At 40.1% G+C, this 24,767-nt stretch overlaps 1 protein-coding gene, 1 long non-coding RNA gene and 1 pseudogene across 3 annotated transcripts; 1 reads left to right on the top strand and 2 right to left on the bottom strand.

Annotated features, from left to right (window-relative positions):
• The first annotated feature begins 247 nt into the window (after positions 1–247).
• Positions 248–4,989, top strand: LOC309497970 (interferon-induced very large GTPase 1-like; annotated as a pseudogene). Its single transcript, XR_014211712.1, has 2 exons — positions 248–3,064; positions 3,253–4,989. The product of XR_014211712.1 is annotated as an interferon-induced very large GTPase 1-like (transcript).
• A 3,377-nt stretch (positions 4,990–8,366) lies between these two features.
• On the bottom strand, positions 8,367–18,220 carry LOC309502754 (galactose-specific lectin nattectin-like). The gene is made up of 6 exons (XM_082175263.1): positions 18,091–18,220; positions 17,001–17,036; positions 9,779–9,858; positions 9,207–9,341; positions 8,653–8,761; positions 8,367–8,525 (listed from the first exon to the last, which is right to left on the bottom strand). The coding sequence occupies exons 1-6, from the start codon at positions 18,146–18,148 to the stop codon at positions 8,467–8,469; spliced, it is 477 nt and encodes a 158-aa protein (XP_082031389.1). The 5' UTR covers positions 18,149–18,220; the 3' UTR covers positions 8,367–8,466.
• A 4,166-nt stretch (positions 18,221–22,386) lies between these two features.
• On the bottom strand, positions 22,387–23,147 carry LOC309481979. Its single transcript, XR_014200162.1, has 2 exons — positions 22,965–23,147; positions 22,387–22,774 (listed from the first exon to the last, which is right to left on the bottom strand). It is a non-coding gene; the product is annotated as an uncharacterized lncRNA (long non-coding RNA).
• Between the last annotated feature and the right edge of the window lie 1,620 nt (positions 23,148–24,767).

Below are 24,767 nucleotides of genomic sequence, written 5' to 3'. Positions count from 1 at the left end.
GAGAGACCAGGATAACTAGATGATTTAGAGTAGAGACTGAAAGAAAAAATAAACATAAGAGAAGATCAACAACAGAACTTTGAAAAACTGGGGAGAAGTGGAAGACAAACAATCAAGCATCTATTTCACAGACTCCATATTCACAATAAACTGAGAGTTTCAGATGTTCTTCACATAACCAAACATTCATTACAGTCCCATGAGTCTTGTGCTGAAGAGGACCTGATTCAGACTTTCACACAACATCTTCTGATGTTGAACTACAGAGCAAGATGCATTCATGCTAAAGAGACCAGTGAAATGTCTTCGTCTAATGAAGGAGACAGTCACTCTGAACTCATTCACCCGATGGATGTTCAGATGGCCGTATTTCATTGTGCTGATGGTTTCCTGAAGCAGCTGATGGTCACTAAACTGTCCCAGTGTCAGTACGCTCTGCCTCTGCTTGTTCCTGATCCATTCACACAACAGATTGAGTTTCCTCTCTGGACATTCAGACAAATCAACAAGAGCTGGAAGAAGAGAGACACCTACAATGAAATCATCAGTCAAACCCAGCCGATCTACAAGGCAGAAACTCCAATGGTGTTTTTCTTCAGGTTTGGCTCTGTGTCTTCATCCAAGTCTGAGCTGATGAACAGTCTGATCAATGAGAGACACAACACGTTCTTCCACAAGTACTGCCCAGGCAGCAGCAGATCCAGAGTCCTGATGGATGGAGTGGTGGAGATCACCTGGTTCTGCCCCTCTGGGAAAAACACGGATAAATTCAATGACTGTGTTGCGTTCTGTAATCTACACGGTGATGCAGGAGATCATGAGAAGCAGCTGCAGATCCTCTCTGAAATGGCCTCAGTCAATGTTGTTCTTCTTCCACAACTTCAGAGGAATGACAGAAGTGCAACAATAATCAAAAACCTGTACAGTGAGAGAAAGCCACTCATTTGTCTTCTTACTGAGGATGAATCTTCTGTAACTCAGATGACGAAAACAAAATACAAAATTGGTCTGAAAGACAGAAATCAGTCAGATGTATCTGAAGAACTCAGAAGAGCGATAAATGATTGTCTCCTAGAATCATCTTCCACTTTCAGACTTGGAGATGTGTCCAACCACTCAGGCATCAGAGTAGATGAGGAAGATGATGATGACTGCAGGAGAGGAAGAGAAGCAGCTCAGCAGATGATTAGTTTACTGGAGAAGAAAGATCTGACACAAATCAAAGAATCATTTCTGCCTCATCAGGGGAAACTGTGGCATCAGTGGAGTCAGAAGAACAAGGAACTGCATCGACCTCAAAGAGAACATATAGAAAGGGTAACAAGTGCGAAAAAAACAGAGATGAAGATAATCCATGAAAAACAGCATGAATGTGACATTGGCAAATTTGTGATGTAATTCATTAAAGAAATGAACTCAAATGTTAAACATGAGAAGATGTTTTTTCTCAAATGGCTCAGAATCCTCCTGGATGAACACACATCGGCTTACCTTTCTGCTCTACTCCACAAGTATGATGAAACATGGTCAGAAGTCTTAAAACTGAAAGACAGTAATAAATCTAAAGAACATAAAGCTAAACAAACAGACCTTGAGAAAATATCTGAGGATCTTCAAGCTGCAACATTTGGTTTGGAGCACATCATGAGGGAGATCGGTCAGATCTATGAATCATGTTTATCTGTGAAGAAGAACAAGAAAGGCCTGCAGTTTGACTTCTCTTCTCTCCCGAGTCTTGCCGCAGAGATGATGATCTCTGGATTTCCACTGGAGCTGATGGATGGAGATGCTGCTCATGTTCCTGTGATCTGGGTCTCTGCTGTTCTAGAAGAACTCATCCAGAAACTGGGAGACCAGAGTTGTCAGCCATGTTTGGGCTCCAGTTTGCCGTCAGTGCTGGCAGGACCACCAGAGGAGCTTTCATGCAGCTGGTCAGAGTCTCAGACGAAATGAAAACACAGATTAACGTTGACTATATTCTGGTCGTTGATACTGAGGGTCTTCGTGCTCTAGAACTGGCTGGAAGATCAACAAGACTGATCAACATCTTTGGAGAAAACCTATCTGAGATGCAGGACATTCTTCAGATTGTTGTTCAGGCCTTCATGAGGATGAAGAAGGTCAGAATGAATCCCAGCTGTGTGTTTGTGCATCAGAACGTTTCAGACATCACAGCTGGAGAGAAAAACATGGAGGGAAGGAGACGACTGCAGGAGAAACTGGATGAGATGACAAAACTCGCTGCTAAAGATGAAGTCTGTGATGCAGAAAGTTTCAGTGATGTCATTAGATTTGACGTTCAGAAAGATGTGAAGTATTTTGCTCAGCTCTGGGAGGGAAGCCCACCAATGGCACCACCAAACCCAAACTACTGTGAGAATATACAAGAACTAAAGGAAACTATTATGTCTCATGCCTCAAAATCACATGGAATGATGCTGATAGACCTAAAAGATCGTGTTAAAGATCTCTGGGAGGCTTTACTGAATGAACGATTCGTCTTCAGCTTCAGAAATTCTCGGGAGATTTCAGCCTACAGGAGACTGGAGACCGAATACAGCAAGTGGACCTGGAGTCTTCGCAGTGCCGTGATGGAAACTGAGAACAAACTACATAACAAAATAGACAATGAAGCGGTTGATGAGGTTGAGGAAACTGATCTTCAAAGAGAACTGAAGAAGACAAGTGAAGAAGTGAAAAAAATCAATGGCAGAATTATTTGAGAGAGACAAAGATAAAGATATACTGATTCAGTGGAAAACATCATATGAAATCAAAATCAAAGAGCTTCAGGAAAACATTGTGAGAGAAACAAAGAGGAAATTAAACGAGATTCTTCAGCAGCGAGACCTGAGGAAAAAGATTGATGCTCAGAGGACACATCATGAAAACACTCTCTATGAAAAGAGCAAAGAACTTGCCTTGAAACTCAAAGACAAAGCCAAAGATGAAGAAACACTGAAGAAAGAGTTTGATTTGTTTTGGGAAGAGAGTGTGAAGAAGATTATCAGAGACAATCCAATCAAAGACATTGATGTAATGAGAGATGTGAGAAAGATCCTCAGTGACATCTGTTTTTATTATTGTTTTATTAGGATCCCCATTAGCGGCCCATTTAATGGCAGCTAATCTTCCTGGGGTCCTCTTTAAAATATTCACAACATAAAATTACACAAAGCAATAACAACACAAATTACAATCACTTGTGAATCACTTAGATTCAACACAGAGACATTTCCAGTAAAGCTGGAGAAAAGTGCTGTGAAAGTGCTCCTGTAGATCACTGGGGGGAGAGCAGAGATATTTTCTCTGTGCCCAGTTATTTTGATTATGTAAAGTTAAAGAAATCCAGTGGACTTGGAGGAGTCTTTACAAATACCTTTAGATCAGTTCAAGGGATGTCTAAAGAAGATGAAGCCCAAATAAAATCATTAGTCACAGATGTTGCTCAGCAGACAGACAGAATGATTCAGTCATTTAACATTTCAAAAATGGGCTACAACATCAGTTACATCCAACAGCTCACAGGTTACATCAAGGCAAGAGTGACACAACATCAGGACGGATCAGTGAATTATGTGTTCAAGAATGAATTCTTCATGGATTTGGTTATTTCCATCTGTAAGAGATCAAAGAAGACGATCACTGATCAACACAGAAAGTTTAGAGATGCCAATGATCCTGTAACATATGTTGAGAAGAAGAGAGAAGAGTACTATAGTATTTTCCAGAAATACTGTCATGGAGCAACATCAGCTGCTAATTTAGGTGAGATCATCTGTCAGAAACTGAAAGAGCCCATTGAGCAGAGCGTCTACAAGAAGACTGCCAGAGATCTGACCGATGAAATGAAAGCAAACTGTGAATCACTGAATGGAAACAGATACAATCTGGAGAAACACATCCTGAAGACACTGGCAGAAGAGGAGGATTTTAACAAATACATGAACTACATTCATAGACCCATAGATCAAGAGTTTCATCAGAGATGAAGTCAGTTGGTACATCACTGATAAGTTCAGTGTCAGTGTTTTACCCAAGATGAAGGAGAACATTAAACTCCTGCAGGAGAAGATCATGAAAGCTGCACATGAATCTACTGAACATGTTGAAGAGAACAGAGGAGATGTTGGTCTGTGGTTAAAGAGTTTCACACAGAAGCTCTCAGATGAGCTGATCTTCTCTCAAAAAGACCTCAGTGGAGTCAAACATGATGATGTTGATGATTTCAAACTTCTAGAAGATGTGATAAGACATGAACTTCCTGATATAATGGCTGACATCAGCAGTAGATTCAACACAGAGACATTTCCAGTAAAGCTGGAGAGTAAACTCAGGCCAGATGAGCTTCTGATTGATCACTTCTGTCGGTGCTGTTGGGTTCAGTGTCCATTCTGTAAAGCCATCTGCACCAACACCATACAAGACCATCATGGAGATCACAATGTTCCTTTCCACAGGGTGTGGGGAATTAATGGAACATATTACAGCTCAACACAGAATCTCTGTCCTAATATTTGCACAAATTTAGTAGCAAGTCATCAGGATTTTAATACACCACATGGAAGGTTTAAATATAGAGACTACAGAAGAGCAGGAGGAGATTATGCAAAGTGGAGCATCAGCTCTGATCTCTCTGAACTGAACTACTGGAAGGGGTTTGTGTGCAGATTCCAGAAAGATCTGGAAAAATACTACAGTAAAACATTTGAGGGGAGTGGTGAGATTCCAGATGAATGGAGAACATACTCAAAACAGGAAGCTATTGAGAGTTTAGATAATTACATATAATGGAACAGATAAAGAATGAGACTCGTATGTCTCCTCTCAGATTCAGATCACAGATATCATCATAAAATACACCAGAAGAGAGTTAAAGACAAGATCCAGTTCCTCATACATGATCTGAACTACAAAACAACATATTTCTGAACATATGCCTAAATGATAAAGCTCAAAATGCTTGATGAATATTATAGTTTATTATTACATGGCTTGGTTGAATTCTAATGTAGAATGCGGTCTGTTAAGTATAACACACCGTTGCCATGAAAAACAGAGCGTTGCTATGGGTGCAGGATTCTAACCGTAGAGACGGAACGGACTATTTTCTTAATCAATAAAATCAATAAACTCCTTTTTAAATCAATATTTTGTGTCAAATTATTGATTTATTTGGTAGGTAGCCATGTAATAAGCAGGGATAATGTAGAGCGAGGCGGTTGTTATAGCGAATACAACCCCGACAGGCTGATTCAAGCTCTGCTTCGCGTCTGGGTCCTGATCAGCCTGTCGGGGTTGTATTCGCTATAACAACCGCCTCGCTCTACATTATCCCTTACTTACTAATCAAAACAGCTTAATCTCCATCATGAACTGAAAAAGATCTGTGATACGAATATTAATGATAGATTGTTGATTTATGATTGAAGTGCATATATAAATGTGTTTGCTAAAGCTCAGTGCTGATGATCAAACGGTTGGAGGAAAGTGTGAGAAATAAACGGCAAATTAAACATCTCAGAGCCGTCGATCTGATTTATATCAAAATTACTCCAGTGGAAACTACTTCACTCAATTATGTCCACATCTCTGAGGACACATCATGAATTTACTGACCTTGTCCAGTGTCCTTTTACACTTGTTTAATATAGACCTCGTATTATGAAACATTTAGTTTTGACTTGAAATGAATTGAAGTGATAAAACTTAAATGATCTATAGCAGGTTTTTTAATTCGCTGACAGTATTTCAGTCTTTACTCAAATTCATTACTTAGATATTACTAAAATATATCTCATGAAGATAATGTTTATTACACAATACTGTGATCAAAATCTCTAATGCTGCCCTCAAACTCTCGCTGATGACCTTTGATCTTCCACTTCTGCCCAGTGTGTGTCTGAACAACAAAACCACTGTGGAATTACAGATTATGTTTGTATCATTCTCTATGTCACTAGAATTCATCAGATTCATTTCGCACTGATTGTCCAAATGAACGAGTTATAGAAACTTGTTAGCGCACATCAGCTCTAGCTTTGGGTTCTCCAGCTGACCAGAGGATGAGGATGAGCTGATTCTGATGTAACACGAAGGATTTTAATGACATTCTTACAGTGGAAATGAAGCAGTCAAGTTAGTATAATTTAGTAAATGGATTTGCACTGCCACATTTTCTCCTCCTTCAGCGTCTCATCATCACCTCTCCAGTTCCAGCGCTGGTTTCCAGTAGATGTTTCGTTCCACACATAAGAGCAAATCTGTTAACTGTGGTGACACGGCTGTGTTCTTCCTGAAAACGTTCTCTTTTATTGAATTGCTTTAGGCATTTACAGAGATATCCTCAGTCAAGTTTTCCCAGAGCACAGGGAGGAACTAGAGCTTTATCTGGCTATGACGGCAGACTTTAGTCATCGATACGAACACCACAGATCATATTCAGCTAATATTCAGCATATTCATATTCAGCTCTGTTACTGGCTAAAGCTCCAGCCGCTGTCCATGGTGCTGAATCTGTAGACACTCCATTAGATATAAGAGGCCGTCCTATCATTTCATTTAATGGTGTAATCTAGGACTTATCCTAAATGTAAATTCTCGCATGTTTGTAGTTTTTGCAAGGACCCGCACCTGAAATCTCTCTGCCCTCAACACTACAAACCTGTGACGTGAGGAAAGCCTCGATTACTCGCCAACACTCTCCAGCTTTCTTTCATCTCACCCAATGTCTATTTTGGTCATCATTTAATCACTGGACTTTCTCAAGGGCTTTCGGTCGGTGTCCTTTCTTCTCTGTCTACTCTGTAAAAAGAGATGGGTTAAAAAACACACACAAAAAAACACGTGTCAGTTTTAACACATGTAGTGTGTGTGTTCAGGGACAACACATGTTGTGTAGATTTTAACACATGTAGTGTGTGTGTTCAGGGACAACACATGTTGTGTAGATTTTAACACATGTAGTGTGTGCGTTCAGGGACAGCACATGTTGTGTAGATTTTAACACACATCCTGTGTCGTTTCTTAACACATATCTGTGTTTATATAAGAACTACACATTTTGTGTTACCTGCAACTCAATTAATGTGTTATTCCTCTCACACAGAAGTGTGTTGAAACCTTTTACACACTAATGTGAGTTTTATGAGTATATGGATGATGTGCATTTATACATTTTTGCTCTTAGATATTACAGTCTCTTTTAACTACATCATGTTATCCAGCAGTGCAGAACAATTTCATGGAATCAGCTCATGAATCTCAACAACAGTGAAAAAATCTTAATATAAACAGATCAACTCTGAACATCAAAAGAAACTAAAAAAAAACTAAAGTCACAACAAAAACAACAGCTTTATTTGGGCTCTTGACTCTTTAACATTAGTTTTTCTCTGGTCACACTAACTGTGTGTTTATTTTGCACATTTGAAGCAGCAAGAATAGCCATGCGATATGAAAAATATAATCATATGATAATATTATACAGTATTGTTTATCTCAGCAAGTGTGTAATGTCTGATAGGTGTTTTTTTTAAAGTTTTTATGATTGTGGTTGTACAGCACGAGGTCAGCAATGTTGCCGTTATCTGCACATTTGTTTTTAAAGAGACGTTTCATACAGGAACTTAAAGTTCACACACTGTAAAAAGAGATGTGTTAAAAACAACACCGAGTGTGCTGATAGTATTTTTACACAATGTGTGTTAAAATGAAACTTGATAGAATAACACTGGGTGGATTTGCACTGGTTGGTTTATGTTTATGAAAAATAATAGGGATATTTTATTTGGTATACCATAAAAACTAATACATATAAGTAAATAAAACAATACATATACATAAATAAATAAAATCTAAATTTATAAAACCTTAAAGATTAACAGGTGTTTTTTGGCAATTTTCTTGTCTTTTTCAAACACTGCATTTACCGATTTTTCACGAGTTAGTCTGTGGATTTGCTATGATCGCCGTCCTTCATGGGTTACAGAAAGTTGATGCATCCGAAAAAATGTCATATAGACTACTTGGTTTTGGAGAAAGTGTAGGAAATACTTTCCATTTATGAAAGGTAGAGAATAATAACCTGGTAGTGAGACTTACTTTTTCACATTATAATTTTACTTGTTTAATTATTTATTTTTTGGGGGGGATTTATTCTAGCAATCTCTATGTATTTTTATTTTTATTTTTATTTATTTTTTATGTTGGCAGCAATTTTAGGATGCCAAATTACTTATTTTAACTTGTGTTAGTGAGAAAAGAGAGACTGTTGAGTGATACCCAAATTATAAAATGGTGTTTAACAGGCGTCACTGAGTCATTAACTTATCATTAACAAAACACAATCAAACAAACACAATTAACCTTCTTTAAAACACATGTATTACATCCATTGAACATTTCTAAAGGAAAGTAAATGAGTTAAAGTAGCTTGTTTCTTCTATTGATTTTTCACATGCTGGTTCAGTTCACACACACAAACGGCTTCTTTGTTAAACATGGGTCATCATTCCAGTTGCCATCTGTTGCAAGATAGCACAAAATATGTGTTTTAATCATTCGTGTATTATGAAAAAATTAAAAAATAAAATAAAATAATGTTTATTTAGTTTATTTAGATTTTTATGAGCATTAACAGCAGTTACTTACAGTCAAAGTTCATCTCAAGGCAGTGCTCTCCATTATGGTTATCGGGCTCTCCAGGTGACCATATTTGAAAGTTCATTTCGGTTCCATCACTCCAGAGCCAAACTCCCTCCTGTGAACAGAAGAGAAAAAAGACATTGTGTTTATGTCCACAACTCACATTGCTTAATTTTATCTTTATTCATCTAAAAGATTATTTCGCAGGAGCATTAACCCCGTCTCCACTTTAAAAATGAAACAGAAATTAACAGAAATTATTTCACAAACAGGGTATCAGTGAATAATATGTGAAGAATATTTAAGACAGGGCTAAATTGCTCAATTATCAGCCATTCTATTTCACATCAAGTTTCACAATTGAAACACTCAAGTATGACATCATCATGGTGAATGGTGTCTTTTTTTAGGTCCTCAGAATAGTTAGTTTAGGGCATTGGCAACCATGAGATGGGCACCTATCTTTATGCATTTTGAAAAATGTTTTTAATGTAAATGTAACTGTAAATGCCCAGTAGCACAAAAAGCATGATCAAAAAAATAAAAAATAAATTGCATACATGAACAGCATCATGGCCTCCGATCCAGGCACGAGTTGAGACCTGAGTTTCGTATCTAATCAGGTTCTGTATAAACATGTACTCCTCATGGCTGTGCACAGAAGCAAGGTTCCCATCAAACTGCAAACAGAATTTCTGTAGAGGCAGAGACATGAACAAACACCACTATTTATAATTAAATTAAGTAGAAAAAAGTGTTATTTTGAATTAATTTTCCAAAATCTGTGACATGCCATCAAATGTATTATTGAACACATGAAGTCTAAAATCTGCCTTTTGAGACGGGACTACTTTTGTAGAAAAGGTTCTGGTTATATTGTATATATAGATTAGATATAACTAATCTAGTTTTTAAGTGATCCTAACACACTACTCTCATGATAACATGAAATGTGTTGTGTTTGTATTTTCCTAGAGCTCCATTGTAATTTATTTACTGTTAACTTTTTTTTGTTTTTAAACTGAGGAACAAGTTGAAATTATTTTCCTGCGATAATTGACAGGTGTCACAGATGTTTCCAGAGCTTAAGTTGTATTTAACCAAGAAAATACTGAAGCTGAATGTATCATACCTCTGCATCAATCCACATTTGAGCGTTATTGAAAAACCTGAAGCATCTGCAGCCAAAGGCAGTCCATCCTGCCCAACAGGCTGTTAAAGGGAAGTCTTGTGTGTTATTATTATTATTATTTTTTTTTTTTACCATTTCATGTAATTAAATTATTAACTTTCATTTAAAGGTACAGTATGTAACTTAGATACATAAAACACCTTACTTACCATTCGAGTAATAAAAACACCATCATCTCTGTATCGATTTTATAACATTTCAAATCCCTCAGTTCTCTCAATCTCTGAAAATCAGAGCCGATGTTGATTTTTGTTTTTTTTTATGATAGGTCTCGTTCTCTTTTCTCCAGCAGACTCTCCTCTGATCGCCATTTGTTTAAAACAGGTGATACTCCGGAGGTTGGAGATTTATCTGCTCCATATCAATAACTGCCACTAACTAACCACTGACTAACCTCTGCCACTAACTAACCACTAACTAACCACTGACTAACCTCTGCCACTAACTAACCTCTGCCACTAACTAACCACTACCCAGCATCTGCCAGTAACTAACCACTAACTATCCTCTGCCACTAATTAACCACTTACTAACATCTGCCACTAACTAACCACTACCTAACCTCTGCCACTAACTAACCACTAACTAACCACTGACTAACCTCTGCCACTAACTAACCTCTGCCACTAACTAACCACTACCCAGCATCTGCCAGTAACTAACCACTAACTATCCTCTGCCACTAATTAACCACTTACTAACATCTGCCACTAACTAACCACTACCTAACCTCTGCCACTAATTAACCACTTACTAACCTCTGCCACTAACTAACCACTTACTAACATCTGCCACTAACTAACCACTACCTAACTTCGGCCACTAACTAACCTCGGCCACTAATTAACCACTTACTAAACTCTGCCACTAACTAACCACTACCTAACGTCTGCCAGTAACTAACCACTTACTAACCTCTGCCACTAATTAACCACTAACTAACCTCTTCCACTAACTAACCACTACCTAAATTCGGCCACTTTCTAACCTCTGCCACTGACTAACCACTACCTAACTTCTGCCACTAACTAACCACTTACTAACCTCTGCCACTAACTAACCACTACCAAACGTCTGCCAGTAACTAACCACTTACTAACCTCTGCCACCAACTAACCACTACCTAACCTCTGCCACTAATTAACCACTAACTAACCTCTGCCACTAACTAACCACTACCTAAATTTGGCCACTTACTAACCTCTGCCACTAACTAACCACTACCTAACGTCTGCCAGTAACTAACCACTTACTAACCTCTGCCACCAACCAACCACTACCTAAATTCGGCCACTTTCTAACCTCTGCCACTAACTAACCACCAGTGTTGGGGGTAACGAGTTACAAAGTAACGGATTACAGTAATGATATTACTTTTTTGGGTAACGAAATAAAGTAACGCATTACACTAAAAATATCGGTAACTACACTACTTTACTAGACTATAGGAACGCGTTTTCCTGCGTTACCCAATTCGTGTTTGCCTGCGTGTAAAGCTCTGATCTGTTTGTGCTGCGTGCATGTCTGTCTGTGTGTGTGTGTGTGTGCGCGCGCGGCACCGTTGTCATAGAGATCGATTTGAGTGACGTAGCTGCTGGTGCGAAGGGGAGCGGGAAATGGAGACGGAGGAGACGGACAGGGGGTTTCGGCCAGTGGCGATATTCACATTTCTTTCAGTTTATTGCTCGAAAGGACCAAAATATTCGCGTGAAATGCACTTTATATGCTCAGGCAGCAAGTACTGGCCATCGGGACTACCGGGAGATTTTTTTTTTTTTAACGGACCATAAAACTCGTACATCGGCGGCCCATTCGTTTTGCTTAATTGGCGGCGCTGGGTTAAGTAAGTGCGTGCCGGTGTAATGCATTAGTTAAAAAAAGTATTCGTCATTTTTTTTTTTTCCTGATAGCTGACCGGCCCATGAAACACCTTGGCCCATTGGATCTTTTCTTGATTGACACTGGGCTGGTCCAATCACATCTTTAAACACCTCCCCCTTTGGGCTTTGAGCGAGCGTACAAGTGTTTCAGTGTGTATCTGTCAAAATAGTCTGAGAGATGGAGAAGAAACGCAAGGAATGTGCAGAGAAAATTAGCGTGAAAAATAGACACAGACCCTTCAAGCAGACACTGTAAACTGTGTCAAAATGTTTTCTGCAGCAGCAGGACCTTCATCAGCTCCCGTGGCTGATGATGAGGATCAGGACAGACATGAGAAAGTGTAGAGCCTGCGGTAAGCAGAACTAACAGTTACTTTCAAAACACTTAGGCTATCCCATACACAAAATAAATACATTTTAAATATATTTTCAGAGTATATTTTGGAATATATGCAAATATTTGAAATTGGCCCAATAAATATATTTCACACCATATTATATCACATCATATATTTTTGTTATATTTCAGAATATATTTCAATGTACTTTTTTTCTGTATGGGTCCCCAAAAGTGTCAAAATATATGTGGCATATATTCCAAATACATTGAAATATATTCTGAAATATAACAAAAATATATGATGTTAAGTGTGAAATATATTTATTGGGCCAATTTCAAATATTTGCATATATTCCAAAATATACTCTGAAAATATATTTCAAATATATTTATTTTGTGTATGGGATGTCATGAGTGTAGGAACCCATTACCCAGTAACACATTATTTCCACATCTGCATAGTTGACGATTACCGTAATTTACTATAAATTTAATGAGACGCGTTTGTAAACCATGTTTTCCATCAAAATAAAAGATCATGTGCTTATATCTCTTTCAAGTATAGAAATTAGTACAAAACTAATTATGAAAGTTTCCTTTATTTTTCAGTGCATTTGTTTTACAATATATGCATATTAGTGTGCTATTATTATTATGGCCAAAATGCCAGGGCCGATTTTTTTTTGTCCCAGTCCAGCCCTGATTATGTGTCTACCACCGCAGACATTTGTCCTTTATCCTGTTGTCTGTGGATTTTACAGTGAGGCATATTTCTTTGTGCAGACATGGATATTGTTCTTTCATATGGTTTTACATGCCATTTTGTATAGGCTACATTTATAAACACTATGCGGACAGGCTAAGTGATGATAGGGCTATGATTTTTGTCCGTATCTACAGGGTAAATTAAGAAATGGGAAAGTAAAGTAATAAGTAGTGAAGTTACTTTTCAAATGCAGTAACTAGTAAAGTAATCTCATTACAATTTACAGAAGTAACTAGTAACTAGTAACTAATTACTTTTTTTGAGTAACTACCCCAACACTGCTAACCACTACCTAACCTCTGCCACTAACATCTGCCACTAACTAACCACTACCTAACCTCTGCCACTAACTAACCACTACCTAACCTCTGCCAGTAACTAACCACTTACTAACCTCTGCCACCAACTAACCACTACCTAACCTCTGCCACTAATTAACTACTAACTAACATCTGCCACTAACTAACCATTACCTAACCTCTGCCACTAATTAACCACTAACTAACCACTACATAACTTCTGCCACTTACTAACCTCTGCCACTAACTAACCACTACCTAACGTCTGCCAGTAACTAACCACTTACTAACCTCTGCCACTAACTAACCACTACCTAACGTCTGCCAGTAACTAACCACTAACTAACCTCTGCCAGTAACTAACCACTACCTAACTTCTGCCACTAACTAACCTCGGCCACTAATTGACAACTTACTAACCTCTGCCACTAACTAACCATTACCTAACATCTGCCACTAACTAACCATTACCTAACCTCTGCCACTAATTAACCACTAACTAACCTCTGCCACTAACTAACCATTACCTAACCTCTGCCACTAACTAACCTCTGCCACTAACTAACCACTACCTAACTTCTGCCACTACCTAACGTCTGCCAGTAACTAACCACTTACTAACCTCTGCCACTAATTAACCACTAACTAACCTCTTCCACTAACTAACCACTACCTAAATTCGGCCACTTTCTAACCTCTGCCACTGACTAACCACTACCTAACGTCTGCCACTAACTAACCACTTACTAACCTCTGCCACTAACTAACCACTACCAAACGTCTGCCAGTAACTAACCACTTACTAACCTCTGCCACCAACTAACCACTACCTAACCTCTGCCACTAATTAACCACTAACTAACCTCTGCCACTAACTAACCACTACCTAAATTTGGCCACTTACTAACCTCTGCCACTAACTAACCACTACCTAACGTCTGCCAGTAACTAACCACTTACTAACCTCTGCCACCAACCAACCACTACCTAAATTCGGCCACTTTCTAACCTCTGCCACTAACTAACCACTACCTAACCTCTGCCACTAACATCTGCCACTAATTAACTACTAACTAACATCTGCCACTAACTAACCATTACCTAACCTCTGCCACTAATTAACCACTAACTAACCACTACATAACTTCTGCCACTTACTAACCTCTGCCACTAACTAACCACTACCTAACGTCTGCCAGTAACTAACCACTTACTAACCTCTGCCACTAACTAACCACTACCTAACGTCTGCCAGTAACTAACCACTAACTAACCTCTGCCAGTAACTAACCACTACCTAACTTCTGCCACTAACTAACCTCGGCCACTAATTGACAACTTACTAACCTCTGCCACTAACTAACCATTACCTAACATCTGCCACTAACTAACCTTTACCTAACCTCTGCCACTAATTAACCACTAACTAACCTCTGCCACTAACTAACCATTACCTAACCTCTGCCACTAACTAACCTCTGCCACTAACTAACCACTACCTAACTTCTGCCACTACCTAACGTCTGCCAGTAACTAACCACTTACTAACCTCTGCCACTAATTAACCACTAACTAACCTCTTCCACTAACTAACCACTACCTAAATTCGGCCACTTTCTAACCTCTGCCACTGACTAACCACTACCTAACGTCTGCCACTAACTAACCACTTACTAACCTCTGCCACTAACTAACCACTACCAAACGTCTGCCAGTAACTAACCACTTACTAACCTCTGCCACCAACTAACCACTACCTAACCTCTGCCACTAATTAACCACTAACTAACCTCTGCCACTAACTAACCACTACCTAAATTTGGCCACTTACTAACCTCTGCCACTAACTAACCACTACCTAACGTCTGCCAGTAACTAACCACTTACTAACCTCTGCCACCAACCAACCACTACCTAAATTCGGCCACTTTCTAACCTCTGCCACTAACTAACCACTACCTAACCTCTGCCACTAACATCTGCCACCAACTAACCACTACCTAACCTCTGCCACTAATTAACTACTAACTAACATCTGCCACTAACTAACCATTACCTAACCTCTGCCACTAATTAACCACTAACTAACCACTACATAACTTCTGCCACTTACTAACCTCTGCCACTAACTAACCACTACCTAACGTCTGCCAGTAACTAACCACTTACTAACCTCTGCCACTAACTAACCACTACCTAACGTCTGCCAGTAACTAACCACTAACTAACCTCTGCCAGTAACTAACCACTACCTAACTTCTGCCACTAACTAACCTCGGCCACTAATTGACAACTTACTAACCTCTGCCACTAACTAACCATTACCTAACATCTGCCACTAACTAACCATTACCTAACCTCTGCCACTAATTAACCACTAACTAACCTCTGCCACTAACTAACCATTACCTAACCTCTGCCACTAACTAACCACTACCTAACTTCTGCCACTTACTAACCTCTGCCACTAACTAACCACTACCTAACCTCTGCCACTAATTAACGACTACCTAACCTCTGCCACTAACTAAACACTACCTAACTTCAGCCACTAACTAACCTCTGCCACTAACTCTGCCACTAACTAACCTCTGCCACTAACTAACCTCTTACTAATCTATGCCACTAACTAACCTCTGCCACTAACTAACCTATGCCACTAACTAACCACTACCAAACCTCTGCCACCAATTAACCACTTACTAACCTTTTCCACTAATTAACCACTACCTAACTTCTGCCACTAACTAACCACTAACTAACCTCTGCCACCACTAACTAACCTCTGCCACCACTAACTAACCTCTGCCACTAATTAACCACTACCTAACTTCTGCCACTAACTAACCACTAACTAACCTCTACCACTAATTAACCACTACCTAACTTATGCCACTAACTAACTAACCTCTGCCACTAACTAACCTCTGCCACTAACTAACCACTAACTAACCTTTGCCACTAACTAACCTCTGCCACTAATTAACCATTACCTAACTTCTGCCACTAACTAACCACTAACTAACATCTGCCACTAACTTACCTAACATCATGATGTGAAGAGAAAGACATTTTGCTCTCTTCCTAATCACTAATAAGTAATTTTACATTAAAGCTACAATATGTACAATTTTTGTAATAAAATATCCAAAAATCCCTTGCACAGTGTGATATATTTCCTACAGTTGTGTACTTACAATATCCCAAAAGTTCCCAAAGATTTTTAATTTCAGAGAAATTCCAATTTTAAATAATGGCTCATCCCTGTTCACTCGTCGCCTGTCAATGACATATCCGCGTTATCCCTGGTTTCCTCTTGTACTGCCATAGTAACCATGGCGACAGACGTGGACAACTGCATTACGTCTAGCACACGCTCACGCTGTTGTTGTTTCGTTCAAACATTATGGACCATGGCAAGCAGACTTTGGGACTAAAGGAGAACAAAACGAGGATCAATATCAGCATGGCGTTTTCGAGATGCTCTGCTTCATACCTCAGTCATGTTAAAAACATCAATGCATTCACTCATCCATAACCATTATTTCCCATAAACATTATTAGATCCTTCGGCATGACGGCAAGTTCCATGATTCCGCTTATCAGTGTGTCATAAATCTACGCCTTTGTTATTGTAAGAGGTTAGCTACCCCTAGCGGCGAAAAAATATATACATAATTGTAGCTTTAATTATGCAAACCTGTTTTTCAGTAAACTTTTCTTGCTTCCAAGATGCTCTATAGAACATTTTTAAAGCATGCTGGAGAACATGATCATCAGGTATTAGACACACTTGAGAAATTCAAAGGTTTTGGACTTTTGGACTGTACTATACATACACATTGACAAGAGAAGTAGAAGACTAGAGAAACCTTACCGCCACAACGTTTCTTTCCAACAGGATACGTTTCCTCTAAAAAAGATAGAAATACTACATTATTAAAACAGAACTGCTAGTAGCAGCAGCAGTAGTAGTGGTACTGCTATAGTATTACTACTACTACTACTACTACTACTACTACTACCAATAATAATAATAATAATAAACTACGGATTAAAACATGCATTTGTTGATGTTTTTTATTGTCAAAAGTAATAACATAAATACATTCATATTAATCAATAACTTTAGCTGATATAGTGATATAATCATTGACTACGTTTACATGCAGCCAATATCCGGGTTATGGTCGGGTTAGGGTCACTATTTGGGTTTCTGAAACATTCGGAATAACGCGTTTACATGCGTGAGCAGAGAGAGTTACTCCTGTATACATGGAATTTACAATATCCCGATTTAAACGGCGACGCGCGGTTAGCGTCTGGACGTACGGACTTCCTTAAGACGCAATATGCGTCATTTCCGATTCTTTTTCCTGTATCCAAAGACAACAACAGCAGCAGCAGCAGCATGCGGATAATGAATAGTTCGGGGCAGATAGCGATCGCCTTTGTTTGCGCTTTCCTCCTCGCTCCAAAAGTGTGGTGCTGTGCTGCGTCTCGCCATGTTTACCTCTACTTCTTGTTTACTTCCGGTATACTGCACGCGGGTTTCTGTATGCGGCGTCCCTACTCAAAAGACCAAGATTCCTTGCGAATAGAACATGCGCAGAACACAAATCAATGTCCCTTTTGATGGGGATATGCCGATACGCGTTTACATGACCAAATATTCGGGTTAGAAAGGGGGTACCCCAGGTATAATATCCGGGTTTTTAAAAACCGGGATATGAGCATATCCGGGTTTTGCCGGTGTTTACATGGCCGTGCGCGACCGGGTTATTGCTAATATCCCGGTTTTGAACGGGTTATTGGCTGCATGTAAACGTAGTCATTGTTGTTTTATTGTCTAAATGTTATCATAATAATTAAGAAACAAACTCAGGTTTACTTTAGAGCACATACTCTATTAGATAGTTCATGTTAAAATAACAGTTATGATATTAAGTGTGGTATAATGGTCTTACCTGAAGCAGTCAAAGCTACGAGAAGACAGAGAGACAGGTAGACAGTCCAGACCGCCATTGTTTCTCAAAGAATATTGAAACAGAAATAAACAGAATTAATTATTACAAAGGTTAAATGGTTCAATTGTGTATTTTCATGACACAAACCAGTTCAGTAGATCAATGTGAATGTCTGGATATTGTGTTGCAGCCCTGGTTTATCTTTATATACTGGAGGAGAGTTAGTTTATCATCACCTGCTCATGTTCTCACATCCTGTTCAAACATTTTTTCTTTAGTTTGTACTTGACCCATTTCTACACAGCAAAATCTCTCGTGTAAAATCAACACTGCTCAGGGCACATGTGGTCCCACTTTACAGAGTGTTAAAGTAACACTGAAGCAGTGTTAAAGTTGATGAGATAATTAAGTGATTAATTAAGTGATGACTGATCATTAGTAGTGACACCTGATGTTAACAAGCAGAATCACTGAAGGACAGAGGAACAACAAGAACAGAAAAAAAGAGAAACACAAGAACAACAACTGACTTCAGACACAGCCTTATGCCGAGTTCACACTGAACGATATTGGCCCCGATTTTCGCTCGCCAACAGGTTTTGGGAGATCACCGACAAATGCCCGAAATCAAAATGCCTGGCAAATCGGTGCTCGTTCACGTGAGTGACAATCACGCAGTGTGAATTATCAGACACAATCTGAGAGAATCACAGACGAGTCGCAGACGGCCGTGAGATATTTGACATGGTAACTATCTGGACCTGTCGGCGATTCACAATCCTGCTGTGTGAATGTGCTCTGACTGAAAACTACATCAGCGAAGACCGACAGCCAATGAGAGAGCGAGATACAGGACAGCAGGATGTTCGGGGAGGAGTTATAGACCAGAATATCAGCATTTTAAGAGATATATTTACAATCATATCAAACAGAATTAAAGCACAAAACATTTGCTTGACCAGCAGCAACAGCAGCACAATGCAGAATTATTTATATACCCCCAACTCTCTTTGCAGAAACACAATCCTTACTCTCGTCTCCCAGAACATGTCCTCTTGCATAATCTGTTTGGTTTTTTTTCTCCTTTTCGCTGCAAATCAGCACACAGAGAATCGCAATCTTCTTGCGGGCTATCATTTTTAATAACAGTTTACGTCTCATGCACGCGTGATCTTGCGTTATTTCCTTATCACTTCTCATGTGTGTTTGGTTGTGAAATGTAGTTTGCGGACCAGACAGAAGTTGTTGGCAATTCTTTATTTTGTAAAGTCATGCAGTGGTAAACCTCCTGTCGCAGATCCATCGTTCAGTGTGAACACACACACCAGCAATTGAATGCTATCCCAGAGAGTCATGCAGTGTGAAAAGAAAATTGACCCGACTATTTTGAAAATCAAGCAGTGTGAACTCGTTATCTACTGAAGATAAAAGAAGACATTAAATCTGTGAAGATCTCAGCAGAAGAGGATTACACAACTCCACAAACAGCATTACCAGCTTCACTTATTACTAAGAAATAAAGACTGACTTTATTTCTGTCAGACGTCTACAGAAGCTCTTATTGAGAATCAACAGAGGTTTAGATGTTGATGATTTATTGAAAATGTTTGGTCACCATTATTGCGATCAGTGTTTAGTTGGGCAGTTTGACTCTTGGCTTTTTATGTAAGTTTGTGGTCTTTGTAATAGTTTTTTTTTTTTTTTTTTAAACAAACACATAATTTGTTGTAAAGAAAGCTAGAAACAAAAACAATCAGGTGATATGGTTGTGTACTTTATCAAACCATTATTATGATGTGAATTAATGCTGTTTTGTGTGTGTGTGTGTGTGTGTGTGTGTGTGTGTGTGTGTGTTCTTGGTATGTATACAGAATAGATGAATATATATCATTCATCTATTCAGTAGTGTAATTTTGTAATTGCATCAGTACATGTTTAATGTTAATGCTGGAGAACATGATCATCAGGTTTTACACAAACTTCTGGAGTTCAAGCACTTTGAGTGCTGATGTCATTGCATGAAAAGTGGGAAAACCCATATGAATTCTGAGAATCATGATTTTGAATGTTTACAACTCTCATGCCCCTCCCCACTACCAGCGAGCACCCTCCCATCGAGGTCATGCTCGTCAGTGCGTCACTGTGCGTGTGTACCTGATTTTCTGTGAACGCGTCCGTCTCTTCAGCATCTATCAACACCATGGACTCGGAGGTAGGCTGCCCTGGCTAATCTATCCATAGATAGCAATAACCGAGGAATTGGAAGCTTGTTAGTAGATTTTCTCTCCGCCATCACGCTTCATGCAATCTCCAGGCGAACTTCAGGCGTGGCGTGTGCATGTGATATTAACGTGCGCGAGTGAGGGGGGATCTGTGGCATGTGCACGACCTGTGATTGACAGTCAGATCTCACACCCCCCTGCGCTGATTGGACCTGATGAAGCGGGAGCGCTGGATTTTTGCAAAACAAATAACACGCTCCAGGTGGAGTTAGAAGCTCTGGTTTTTTTCTAAAACCACCTTATTTATGTTGTTCTGTCGGATTATAGTGTCGATTACACTGAATATGACCAAAAAAATTTTGCCGACGGCAGCTTTAAGGTGAGACAATACAGGCAAAAAAGTTTTTTTCATGCACCTGTCAACTTTGAGATTTTGCACTTTTTGGTGACTGGTGTATCTAATAAAAAAAATGTTTAAAAAAAATTCTGGTTATTGATAGTATTTTTTTTTATTTAGGGAGTGATAAAAAGAGATCTGCTCCAAAATCTGCTTTGTAAAAACCAAACTGAAAAGGAATTTTGAACTTGACTTTATCCAATGTTCAGATTTTTGTTTAAACTTTTTTGGAAACTTTCATACAAAACATGATTGCAATTTTTAAGGTAATCAATCAACTGGGGTAGTATGGTGATATCTTTTTTTACCCTATTCACCTGGTGTCGCCTTAAAGCTGAAACTATGTAATTTCTGTGACCCTATGAACCTGTTAAGTATTTCCACAAATGTGACAGCTTTGTGTAAACAGAATGTGAGAAAGAGAACATGAGCAGTTGCTGGAATCAACATTACCTTGAATATGTCAGAGTCACCTCGAATGAACGGAGGATTGTTGCTGTCGTCAGCAAATGCTGCACATACTACAAAATGTTTAACACCTTTTATATGACTAAATGCATGAATAAATCATTGACATTCACGTAATCTAAAGTGTAAACTATTCAACACATGTAAATGTGTTTCATGTTCCACAGCTCTTTTTTTATAAATTATGTACAAACGGATTTTTTGAGGGGAGGGGGAAGGGGAAAGGGAAGGGGAAAAGGAGGGGGAAGCGCAAGAAGGAGACTGTCCTCCTCCAAAACTATTGGTATTACACGTATTACAACCTATAGTTATGTTTTAAAATGAAGTGCCCTCTAGCAGTCGGGTGTGTCATCATCAAATGACCTTTGACTGTTGTTACCAATAACAAATGTGTTGAGAGGAAGGAGTGACCCTTCATATATAAACTAGTAGTATGACAAATATTACCATGATGTGCAATTACTTTAAACAAACACAACAATACATTTGAAGTTGAAAAGTGCTTAATTGTCCTTAAAATAATGTCACAATGGAATAAACAACCTGAATGGTTCTAAAAAGAGTTTCTGCTTACAAAGAAAAATGTTTGATTTCATTTTGAGTAGTGTTAGAAATTCTTGTATGATAGTCTCAGCATGCACAATCTTATTGGTTAACTCTGTGATACTCCCCTCATATTCTTACCCAAGTACCTCGATAAGATACAGTTTGAGTTACAAAAATAGCATTTCTCAACCACATAAGGCCTTGAGGAGGAATCAGAATGAGTTGTGAAGATATAGTGTTAGATAAAACTGCATATCAGAACAAAGTCAACAATCACAGAGACTGTGCTGGTGAAAGTATTGAATGACATATTTTTGGCACTGGACAATGGTGAAAATGCTCTTCTGATATTACTCGACCTCAGCGTGGCCTTCGATATAGTCGATCATGATATAATGATTGACTGTCTGTGTAGCGGGTACAGGATCTTCGTATCAGCTGACAGTTAAGCGTTCCCAGCAATCTGTGGAATGGTGGAAGAAACACAGGACAACAATGTGCGTGTGATCAGCTCCGGTCTTGCTGGGTTATCTCTATTTATTCTAAAAGGTTCACATTAGAACAAATGTCACAGGTCGGGGTGGGCCAAGCCAGACTGCACCCACCCCTGGGGACCGGGCACCGCCTCGAGGAGCGTGTCAAGGAACCAGACAAAACAGAGGATAAAGGAATAACAATTTCTTTATTAAGTTAAAAGCAGGTAAATTTGAAAAGTCCTAATTAAAATCTCTTCTTTCGCCAGAAGCAATTCGATGGGCCCCCTGGACCGGAGCGGGATGGACGTTCATGGACACCCTGCGGCTCGTCGGAGAGGAATCAGAGGAGGACGCACACCACTCAGGTAAGCCACTGGGTAAGTACTCTTTACAAGGCTCTCAAGGAAGTCTTGGCTACACGGACCCCATTCGGACTGGAACCAGGTAGGTATTCGCAGTGAGGATGGAACGAATGCCGGAGGCTGCCCAGAGGTAAGTATCCAGAGGACGGGGGTCCTCGACTCAGACGGGTCACAGGGACGCAGGTGGCGAGCGGGCCGGGCCAGGAGGGGACCCTGAACAGCAGAACAACACTTTAATCGAGACACATGCCGTAGTTACTCTCTTTCCTTCTGAACAATAGCAACACTTTGCAACACGGGCGTGGAGGACCACCCGGCAAGAGGGCACTTCACTTTGGCTGTGCCCTGCAACGATACAACAGGGTTCAATGGTTCAACAAGATGCGACACTCGACAATGATACCTTCTCTCCTTCTGTACAGGGCGGAGGCTTTCAGTGGGGACAGGTGGGGACCACCAGACGGAGAGGACACTTCGAGGGAGACACTCCACTTGACTGTACACTGTAACCAGGTAACAGGATTCAACTTCCCAACAGCATATGGAACGTTTCAATTGCAATACCTTCTCTCTTTCTGAACAGAACAAGCCTTCAATGGGACATGTGGAGACCACCAGACGAAGAGGACACTTGAGCGGGACACTCCACTTCGGCTGTGCACTGTAACCAGGTAGCAGGGTTTAACTGTTCAACAGCGTATCAAACGTTCATTCAAATACCTTTTCCTTTTCCGAACAGGACAGCGACTTTCAATGGGGCATGTGGAGACCACCAGACGAAGAGGACACTTGAGCGGGACACTCCCCTTCGGCTGTGCACTGTAACCAGGTAGCAGGGTTTAACTGTTCAACAGCGTATCAAACGTTCATTCAAATACCTTTTCCTTTTCCGAACAGGACAGCGACTTTCAATGGGGCATGTGGAGACCACCAGACGAAGAGGACACTTGAGCGGGACACTCCACTTCGGCTGTGCACTGTATCGATGCAACAGGATTTGACCATTCAGCAGTAATAAGACATTCAGCTGCAATACCTTCTCTCGTTCCAACCAGGCAGCGGCTTTTGATAGGGACGTGTGGAGACCACCAGACGGGAAGGATGCTTTAAGCAAGACGCTCCAGTTCAGCTGTACGCTGCAACAATGTAACAGGAATTAATAGATCGGCCGCATTAACAGAGCGGGGCTGTCTCGAATAGTAAGTTGGGCGCTTGATGTGACAAACCCTGTTCAGAAACAGCGGGTGAAAGACTATAGAGGAGAGTGCACAGCAGACTATTAATACTTCTCCACACGATAAACTTCACTCCATAACACAAACCATGTGAATCGTCACTTCAGGCACTGCATTCCACTCGCACACCGTGCATTCGGGCCAGCACTCACCCACCGGTCTTTCTCCCACCAGATCGACTCTCGTCTCTCACACGGGCTCCACTTCTCTCAGAGACAGTCAAACAGATGTAGTAATCGTCACATTCAGTGCAGGAAGAACAAAGGTTGGAGACAGATCATTAATTCACTCGGTGTAATACTTCACTCGTGCCACACGCTTTCCAGACTCTCCACACCACTTCAGTGTCAGTGCATATAAACAACGGATCAAATACTCATCACTTTGCGTCTTTCCCACTGTCGACGATAATCCCTTGGGTTTCCGTTGACAAATACTTTACTTTCTTCTTTCCACTTCTCAACTTCGATCTTCGCCCGCTTCACAGCCCAGCCTCAATACAAACAGCCCGCCGACAAACCACAGTATCTCACGGGAGGAAACCCAACCTCTCACGGGGGAGAAAGAAACACCCCGACCGTCTGTTTCCTCTCTCTTTTTAAAGCCCCATCTTAATGCGCGTTCCTCTCACAACACTCTCTGTCATTCTCCTCACCTGCTGTCAATCAGGCAATTTGCCTCGCTGCCATGGCAACAGATTTCGCGGTGTGATGAGACGACCATCCACAAGAGGTCTCCAAATAATACTGCCTTCACGAGGATTTTACTCTCTCTCTTTATCTGGCTTTTGTCACACCGTGACATACCCCCCTGCCAAACCGTTCTAGTCCCTAGAACGGGATCCGGACACCCAATCTCCATACCTGGATGGGGGTTGTCCCCGGTTCTCCCTTTGGGACCGTCTTGGCGGGGAATTCGGTTCCTCGGGCCTTGGCCCTATCCCCACTCTCTGAGGGACCACAGCCCATCCC

Source organism: Leuciscus leuciscus (genome assembly GCF_965113295.1).
Source record: "Leuciscus leuciscus genome assembly, chromosome: 1".
NCBI lineage: Eukaryota > Metazoa > Chordata > Actinopteri > Cypriniformes > Leuciscidae > Leuciscus > Leuciscus leuciscus.
The sequence above is the reverse complement of the archived record's forward strand: the minus strand, read 5'-3'. Positions and strand labels throughout refer to the sequence as shown.